This window comes from Asparagus officinalis, chromosome 5, assembly GCF_001876935.1.
Source record: "Asparagus officinalis chromosome 5, Aspof.V1, whole genome shotgun sequence".
Taxonomy (NCBI): Eukaryota; Viridiplantae; Streptophyta; class Magnoliopsida; order Asparagales; family Asparagaceae; genus Asparagus; species Asparagus officinalis.
The window spans coordinates 54406206-54415721 of record NC_033798.1 but is presented as its reverse complement, the minus strand read 5'-3'; the positions used below and the strand labels follow the sequence as shown (position 1 = coordinate 54415721).

Sequence of the window (9516 nt, the reverse complement as noted above, 5' to 3'; positions counted from 1 at the left end):
ATGATATAGAACACACAGCAGACACGTTTATGTCAAAGTGGGACAGTCGCAAGCCCAAATGCGGGACTGGTCGAAGAAAATAACTAGTTTCGAAGAAACGGCCGTAACTTTCAAACCGTACGTCGGAATTGGACGAATTATATATGAAAATCGACTAAACGGCCGTAACTTTCAAACCGTACGTCGGAATTGGACGAATTATATATGAAAATCGACTATCTCGACAAGACATAGCCATCCAAACCTACCCTTTAGGGTTAGGTTTGCGTTTTCGGTTTCGTCAAATTTCTTACGGTTTGAGAGATATTTGCATTTTTGTCCGTTTTTTTACTATTTTTAGTAATATTTTAAGAGTCTGTTTTGTTTAGAAAACAAATCCGATTTGATCTCAGATTTGACCGGTGGACTTTCCTAGTAATAAGGAATCTTTTTAGGAGTTTTAATATTTTAGGAATTCTTTTACTATTTTTGGTAGATTTTGAGTCCTTGTAGGAGTCTTATTTTTTTTCTATTTAAGAAGAGTCTTGTAAGTCCTAGAGGCATAACTTTTGATTAATAAAATTTTTTATTTTTTCTCAATATTTCTTCGTGGATTTGAAGCTCTTCATGGATTCGAAGATTTTCTTTGGTGGATTCCGAGGCTACTACTTCTGCGCTGCGTCACAATACCCTTGAACTCGGTTACACCCTCTAAAACCTTGATTACAAGAACATTGTCACTCTCCTTCTCTCTACTCTAAACCCTAGAATATGAAGCCTTATTTATAGACACCCTTGACTTGCCCGCCAAATTAACTTGGCATCTACGAAAACTACTAGGATAGGGCCTAGCCTTCAAACCCACATCTGACTTGGAGTTTGAGTTGGTACCCAACATATCCTCTCTTGACAAAAAAAAAATCCCCTAGTGTCTCATCAGCTTCAGAAAAACTCACTCTCTTCTTCTTATTCTTCACCTCTTCCTTATGGACAAGAGTCTGTGAAGACGTATCTACACCATTAACAGATCGCTCATCTAAATAACAAATATGGTTGCTATTTTCCTCCCTTACAAAATCAAATCACCATCTCTATACACTTTTCACCACTCTCCTTCACCCACATACTAAAACCCACGCGATGACATTTCACCTAACGAAATTAAATTAGCATCACATGTCGGCACATATCTCACATGATGAAGAATTCCGACCTTTCCAGTGTTAAGCTTGAGGCAAACACTTCCAACACCTTCAACCTTCATCTTCTTGTTGTTTCCAACAATCACGTCATCAAATTCTTCATCTGTCTTCAATGTGTTAAAATAATTTTTGTTGTTGCAAACATGCATAGAGGCTGCAAAATTTAACACCCAAGTGTTATCGCATCAATACATGTACTCTGCATCAATAATACCACATCTTCATCACACACAACCATCGAGGAGTCCGCCTTCTTCCCATTTTCTTGAAGCTTCATCTGTCTAATACTTTTTAAATCATCATGCATCTGAGAACATCTGAACTGAATGTGACCCTTCTCTCTGCAATAATAGCACTCCTTTTCGCTGACGTCTCGGGCCCGAGATTTTGATCGTCCTCGATAACTTTCACATCTCCCCCTTACTCCTCCCTCGATTAGAACCTTCAAAAGCTAGTGCACTCTCACCACCATTAGATGCGCTCTCCTTTCTCATCATTTCTTCATTCTCACGTAGGAGTGCCATCACATCGTCGAACTTCAAAGTCTGCTTCCCTACAATTATCGTCTGGACTAATGGTTTGTACGACTTCGGCAAGGACGATAATAGGAGTAGCGCCTGCTCTTCTTCTTTAATCTTCTCATTAATATTCATAAGTTCGCAACCTGGCTGATTAAAGGCATTGATGTGGTCTTGAATTACAGTACATTCTTTCATCTTTAACGAATAAAGCTTCATCCTCAAACACAATTGGTTAGTCATCGACTTCTATACATAAATCCCTCGAACATTTCCCATAGCTCCCTTGGTGTGGTCTCTTGCATAACATTATACTTGATCTCGGGGGCACGAATTGTGCTAACCGTCCTCTTTTGCATGAAACTCCATTCAGTATCTTTCAATTCTTTAGGTTTTTTCTCCTCCAAAGCTTGTTCAAGACCCTACTGTACAAAAATATCTTAAACCACTACCATACTGTAAAATTTATCTTACCATTGAATAACGGGATATCGAACTTTTGGACCCAAAGAAGTCATCATCCTCGAACCGCAATCAAAATTCAAATTAGTTACTATAGAGATTGAATTTGATAAAACCAACGTCAAACACGAACTCAGCACGTCGAAAAACCTTAGGAACGACTCCTGTATTACCAAAATCCGCCTTCAAATCCTCGATCAAAAGACAAATTAATCTCAATCGTCGGATCCGGTAAACAATACTCTGCTACAGTACCCCCAACTACAGTGCCGTTATTACAGTAACCTTTATTTTTGCCGATGTCGATCACCGCACTTTGACTGCTGACGCTTCACGAATCGCGCACCGATCAAACCTCTACGAACCGTCGAACCCCGCTCTGATACCACTTGTTGAGATTTTTAGATCTCGTAAAAATCCTAAAAAACCACCAAACGTAGCAAATAAAATCACACAAGATTTAACATGAAAAATCCTCAACAGGAAAAAAACCATGGGATCAAATCAATCCACCATCACCTCCACATTATAATCTTTTACATAGACAAAGACTGCCAAACCCTCTCTCTCACAATACCCTTGAACCCGGTTACACCCTCTAAAACATTGATGATAAGAATATTGTCTCTCTCATTCTCTCTACTCTAAACCCTAGAATATGAGGTCTTATTTAAAGACACGCCTGACTTGCCCGCCAAGTTAACTTGGCCTCTATGAAAACTACTAGGATTGGGCCTAACCTTCAAACCCGCATCCGACTTGGAGTTTGAGTTGGTACTCAATAGCATTGACAACTTGGAACCCAACCCACAATCAACAAGATAAAAGTATTCCCAATTGAAAAGAAGAATACCGAGATTTACGTGGTTTGATCGATCAACTTTGACATATATCCGCAGGGAGAACTACAAGAGGAACCACTTAACCCTCGTCTCTCAACCTCACATACATAATCAACTCTCATATTCTCTCCAAAACTCACTCTTTATAATCTTTTAAACGGACAAAGATTGCGAAACTCTCTCCCAATATTGTAATCTTTTGCACGGACAAAGACCACGAAACGCTCACCTCTCGCCCAATATTTTTGAATTAGACTATGCCCTCTGCTAACCCTAGATTATAAAAATATTGGCTCTCTCCCTTCTCATTGGTTTTTACTCTAATAATAGAAGAATATATATAAGAAAACCAAAACCTTATCTCTAGCCTAAGTTCCTAATTAGAATAGGATTCAATCTCCTAATCATGATGAGACCAATCTCCTAAACATGATAAATCTCTAATCCTTTCTATTTCTCATGAAGTTATACAAAGAATCAAAGACACATTCCCAACATAAACAACTTATTATAATAGTGAAGGTCACAATGCAAAATGGGTGACAGATGAGATATAGACAACTATTATTATAAGGAATCGAGAAACAGATGAAGGAGCCAAATTAAATGATATGGAAGTCTATGGCATTTTGGAAAGACGTATAATAGATTTAATATGAAATTTAATTTAGTTGATCTGTTTTAGGATTAAGTTTTAGTTGATGCAGGAGTCCTTGATAATTTAACCTTATCTGGGAAGTTATTTCAACATTGGTTTTCCCCTTTCATTAGATTTCAGATTTGTATGCTCAACATTTAGTCAAATTAGGAACCATATGTATGTCTATATAGAAAGGATATCATTTAGGATATCTGACTTTTAAAATTTTTGCTGTCTAGCTTTTCTTCCTTGTGAATTCAAGGTATCCTGTAAATTCCGAGTATTTACCTTGTGATTAATTTGTTCCTGCTTATGATTATATATGTTAGTTCGTATCAGATTCTTTGATTTTATCTTGAACGTGTGACGGCTGAGGATTGTTTATCGTCCTTTTAACCATGAAAACTTCAACAAAGGTAATCAGCTGGAAGAGTTACTTTGGGAATTTTGTATAAGATGTTCTGTACATAAGAAAGCTTGTGATGCCATCTTTTATTCATTTCATATAAATCTTAATACATTCTGATAAAAGAATATTACACATAAATTCTCATCTTCTAGCTTCAAGCTACTAGGTTTGAACAGCATAATTCTCCCATTTCTCTATGATGAAATCCATCCATTTCCACCTGCAGTAGCTATTATAACTTCACGATCTACACAAATCGAATAGCTGCCAGGCTCATCCTTCATCCATTGATTCTGAGCTTATCCATCTCATTATTCCTGAACTAACTTTTTGTCGTGATGAATTCACATTGTTTCACGGAATCGAGTAAGTTCCATGCAAACACCTCCTCGACGAGGACATCAGCCTGGAAACCTTTCTCTTACTCAACTCGAACCAAGTTGGAAGCTGATCTGACTCCTGAGCGATGGATGCAGTTCTATTAGGAATTCTGAGCTGTCGTTCTAACTCAGCGACATCTTCCGCTCTTCGGACGATATGATCGAAGCAGATGTATCTCCCACAAGCTGTCCGTCCCATGGCCTCATATACACGAACGTGAGCGTCAGCTAATTTGCTTACATCAATTGTGGCCAGCAATCCATCTCTCAGCATCTCTTGAGATCCTGCATGTTTGTTGTATACATAACTAACAAATTAGAAATAGTGAAATACCTCATGAATCAAGGATACACTCAAAAACTCTGAATACGCCTAAAATTAACATGACCATTTTTTTTTTCCTTTAAGCTCTCTAGACATGACAAAAGTTATACATTAATGGTTTGTTTTGTCTAGGACCTAAACATGCAAGATTGACATCAACCACGCATAAAAAACCTGACGTCCATGTATACATTAAAAGTGTTTTCGATGTTATAACGTGACACCCGGAAACCGTGACTATGGTATATGACATTCAAAATTTTCTGGAACTGTGAAACACAAAAACCTTAACTATGGTATATGACATTCGAAAGCGCGCTTGAAATTTCGCATGATTTGAAGTAAAAAAAAAAATTTCAAAATTTTGGTTTGCCAATTGTATTAGTTGACTCTTGGCGTGATATATAACCTTAAGAAGATTAACACTACCGATCAGGAATACGTACTCTCAAGTATTTTGCAGGAATTAATAGGAAACGGAAGCCATTTAAATTACCTTTGAGATAGGCAATGGATGCGGTTGCGTTTCTTCGACAAAATCCGGGTCCAGTCACAAGGCCCGGACACAACGTCACCAGCTTAACATCGCTCCCTCGAGCTGCCCTCCATGCTGCTTTTTCCGCCATTGTTTTACCCAGCGCAAACCACAGCTGCACGCACGTTTTCGGTGGATTCGTGAATAGTTCCTCGGAACGTAAACAATGTGCTCAACAATAAAGAAAGTAACGATTATACTAGCTAGCTAGGCATGTCTCTTACCTTCCTATCTCTGCAGAACCCTTCGTCGGCCCAACAGTTCTCGTCGACAACCGTGGGATGCCGCTCGTTGTGAGGAGAGTCTCTTCGCCAAACGCAAGCGAGAAGAGAGGAGGTGAAAACGCATTTCCTGACCGACTGGCTCCTCACACATGCGTCTATCACCCTCTCTGCTGTTCTCGCCTCAATCTCCGCCATGTGCTTCTGCAGAGTGTGATAACATTGTTGAAGAAGTTTAGGAACTAGCCATCGAGATATATACAAAATAACGAAAGGATTCTGACATGAAAAGTTACTTAATTTGGCATGCCAAATTTTTTTCGGGCCTTTTTGCTAAACAACAACATATATAATATATACACTTGCAGTAGGATAATCCACAGAAGAGTTTCCTGTTTAGACGTTTGTTTGGACAGACGCCAGTCCAAATGTAATTACAATTTGAGACTAATTAATGGTACAAAGCGTCAAAACGTTTGATTTTTCTAATCGGTTTTTCTATAGAGTGCCCTTGGGCACTCTATAAGAGAGGAGAGAGATAGAGAGAAATGAATGAGGAGGGGGGCCCCCTGATTTGCATTGGGATCCTCTCTTCATTCATTTCTCTCTATCTCTCTCCTCTCTTATAGAGTGCCCAAGGGCACTCTATAGAAAAACCGTTTTCCAATTTATCCAAACACGCATTTTTTTCCCCCACCAACATTTATGGTTCTTGAAGCGTGTATTGCTCATATGCCCATCAAAAATTAGTGTGAGCATACAAGTACATGCATGAAAAGGACACAATTTATTTATGCGGTTATTAATAAAAATCACAGTTGACACATACTAATGATATCTCATACACGCAACATAGGGTATGTGGTATACCCGATAGACCAATCCAGAGAATCAGGGAAGTACGGGAAAATTAATATGTGGGACTAAGGGGTGTTTGTTTGCGTGCAAGTGAAAGATGAAAGTGAGAAAGTTATTTTCATTTAACAATTAAGGTGTTTGTTTTCATGTAAGTGGTTATAAAAGTGAGATGCAAGAAAGTTGCCACATATGATTTAATGCAATTTTGACTTCCCCTAAAAAAGTGGTGAAGTCACATGAAAGTGACAAAAAGGTAACTAATTTAATTAAATAATTTTAATTATACTTTCTAATTAATCTTATTTTGCCACATCATCTTCACATTACACTTTCGATAATAATTTAATTTTTCAAACAAACAATGTATTTCACTTGCGTGCTGACATGGATGTAAAAGTCATTTGCAAAAAAAAGTAACTTACATATTTTAAATTCACTTTCAGATTACCAAACACCCCCTAAACCAAACTAACTTATGCAGCGTTTTTATATATATAATTGGACAGATTCGCTAGCTAATTTCAACGGGGGTGAGCGATATCTGCTAAAGTTTCACTCAAGATTAACTAATAATAATAATAATAATAATAATAATAATAATAATATAACTAAGGAGTCTATCTGCTAAAACAAAACTACAAGTGTAATAAGGTCAATATAAGGACGCTAAGGGGTCTATCGGCAACTAACCCCCATAATTATGTCGGACAAGTTATCTAGCAAACCAACTACACTCGTTAATGAGTTCAGATCCTCTCAGAACGTCCCGCACAGTACGTGGCATTTTCAGCCGTTCATTTATGAAAGTACATGGGCACTTCCGTAAATGAGCTCACTGCTGTGCGTGGTTATGATAGGGAGTGCATTCGTCATTAATCAAGAAAAGGACTAGTATGCGCTGCACCTACCACTCAAAACTAAGGTAGGGGGCAAGCAAGAGCGTATATTGTGGCCAAATGTGCACCTACCAACGCCCCCCAATTAAAATTTTCAACGCATTCATGATGTCGTTCATATTAATCTATATTGATTGATTATTATATGCGTGGCCTGAGTATAACGCCATCAACTTTTTTGTGTTCCCAGCTACCACCAGAAGAAACAAACCAACCTACTGAAGCCGACTCATGACTGAATAATTAAGAAGCAGAAGCAGAAGCAGAAGGAAAGGAAGGCTTCTTTCCTTTTCATTAGTTAATTATACTAATGTTGACCTATAACTAAAGACAAACAGGGTCCTAAATAAATAATAATAATAATAATAATAACAACAAAGAAAGAAAGGAAGTGAAAAGAGAGAGAGAGAGAGAGAGAGGGGTAAACTAATTCAACCCTAAATTAAAGTAGGATCTTGGGAACTTGCACAGCAAGGCATAAAGAAGTTAAACGTTGTTGTCTTTTATATTTGGCATCCTGTTATGACGACCAAGTCTAATTAATCTTTCTTGATTCCACCAATGTTGCGAATATTTCAAGAAAAAATAATACATTTAATTATTATTTTGTATAGTATGATGAGAAATGCAAACTCTGACTAGGTTGTTTCGATGATAAACATTCGAATAAAGTCATTATGATTAAGTTTGTTAATAGTTTGTTTTTGTTTTGTTTCGGTAGTCACTTAAATCTTATGATCACAAGGGTAGCAGAAATTGCCCGCCAACAAAGTAAACCCTCTGTCAGTTTAATCGTCAACATCGATGAGCTTGGAGACGAGCACAATTCGTATAATTAATTCACCAAGAAATTGATTATTAATAAGAACCAATTTTGAAAACCAACCCATTTTCAAACTTATTCATAAAAAAACGACCTATTTAAAACTTATTTGCCAAACGACTCAGTTTGAGCCAACTGGCTAAAACTTGGTCGTTTTTAGTAAAAAAAATACCAAACTTCATGGGAGTTCAAGTCCCAGGAAGTTTTTTACATAACAAAACTTCACATGATTTGAAGTCCCATGAAGTTTGGTATTTTTTTCCCAAAAACAACTCAGTTTTAACCAATTAGCTGAAACTGGGTTGCTTTTGACAAATAAGTTTCAAAAAGGTCGTTTTTACAATTATTTTTAAAAATGTGTTACTTTATAAAAATTTGTGCCTATTGATAATTTATACCAGAGATATATATAAATATATATATATATATATATTATATATATATATATATATATATATATATATATATATATATATATATATATATATATATATATATATAGAGAGAGAGAGAGAGAGATTAATGGGTATCCTTGTCATAGGAGAGGATTTTCTCATTTGTCGCTTATGTCTTGTGCACCAATCCTCACCATCCTCCCATAAATAGACACAAATCCCCACCAACTCACACACTTTCTCCTACTTTATGAGGATGGTGTGGATTATCCACCTGGCTTCAAGGAGAAATCCCCCTCCTATGACAATGATACTCATTAATCCTCTCTCTCTTCTCTCTCTATATATAATATATATATATATATATATATATATATATATATATATATATTATATATATATAAGTAGACCATCACCAAAGTTTCTATCTATTAATGAAAAATCTCTTCATATGATGCACGGATCTCTAAGTACTATCAATGGATAGAACTTTTGTGGATGGTCCACTTAATTGATTAAGTTTTTCAGTATATATATATATATATATATATATATATATATATATATATATATAATATATATATATATATATAATAAAAGAAAGTGAAGTTACACGTACAGAGAGCCGGAGAGACCAGCGGATCAGTGAAGGCGGAGGTGTGAAAGACGCAGCTGCATCCTTTCGAAAGCCTCCACGAGCCTCTCTACATCCATCATGTCTCCACCACCACTGCCCCCGACCATACGCTACGACCGTTATTATTATTGCTTCCCCTTTCGGTCGCCGTCTCTCGTCGTCGTTGTCACTGTAATCATTAAAACATTTCCATCTCTCTCACCTTCTGCAAATCCTCTGCAGAAAATTGCACACAAACCAGCCTTAGTATCGTCCGAGGACCCTAGAAATAGAATTAATGCCCCGAAGTTCTGATGAGAGTTATGATTCAATATAATTCTAACAATTATTGTTGATCCAAACTAATCTTTAGAATGGATCAGATAATGCAGTGATCTGTAAAAGAGAGGAACAA

At 36.9% G+C, this 9516-nt stretch overlaps 1 protein-coding gene across 1 annotated transcript; it reads right to left on the bottom strand.

Moving 5' to 3' along the window:
• LOC109843304 (cinnamoyl-CoA reductase-like SNL6) lies at positions 4106-5803 on the bottom strand. The gene is made up of 3 exons (XM_020412234.1): positions 5517-5803; positions 5254-5407; positions 4106-4717 (listed from the first exon to the last, which is right to left on the bottom strand). Exons 1-3 carry the CDS (start codon positions 5709-5711, stop codon positions 4407-4409), a joined length of 660 nt encoding a protein of 219 aa, XP_020267823.1. The 5' UTR covers positions 5712-5803; the 3' UTR covers positions 4106-4406.

Excerpts from the sequence above, each read along its gene's own strand:
- LOC109843304 (XM_020412234.1), bottom strand. The coding sequence starts at position 5,711 with ATGGCGGAGATTGAGGCGAGAACAGCAGAGAGGGTGATAGACGCATGT. Across the intron at positions 5,408-5,516 it reads GGTTCTGCAGAGATAGGAAG|CTGTGGTTTGCGCTGGGTAA; the intron begins GTAAGAGACATG and ends ACGTGCGTGCAG. Across the intron at positions 4,718-5,253 it reads ATCCATTGCCTATCTCAAAG|GATCTCAAGAGATGCTGAGA; the intron begins GTAATTTAAATG and ends ACAAACATGCAG.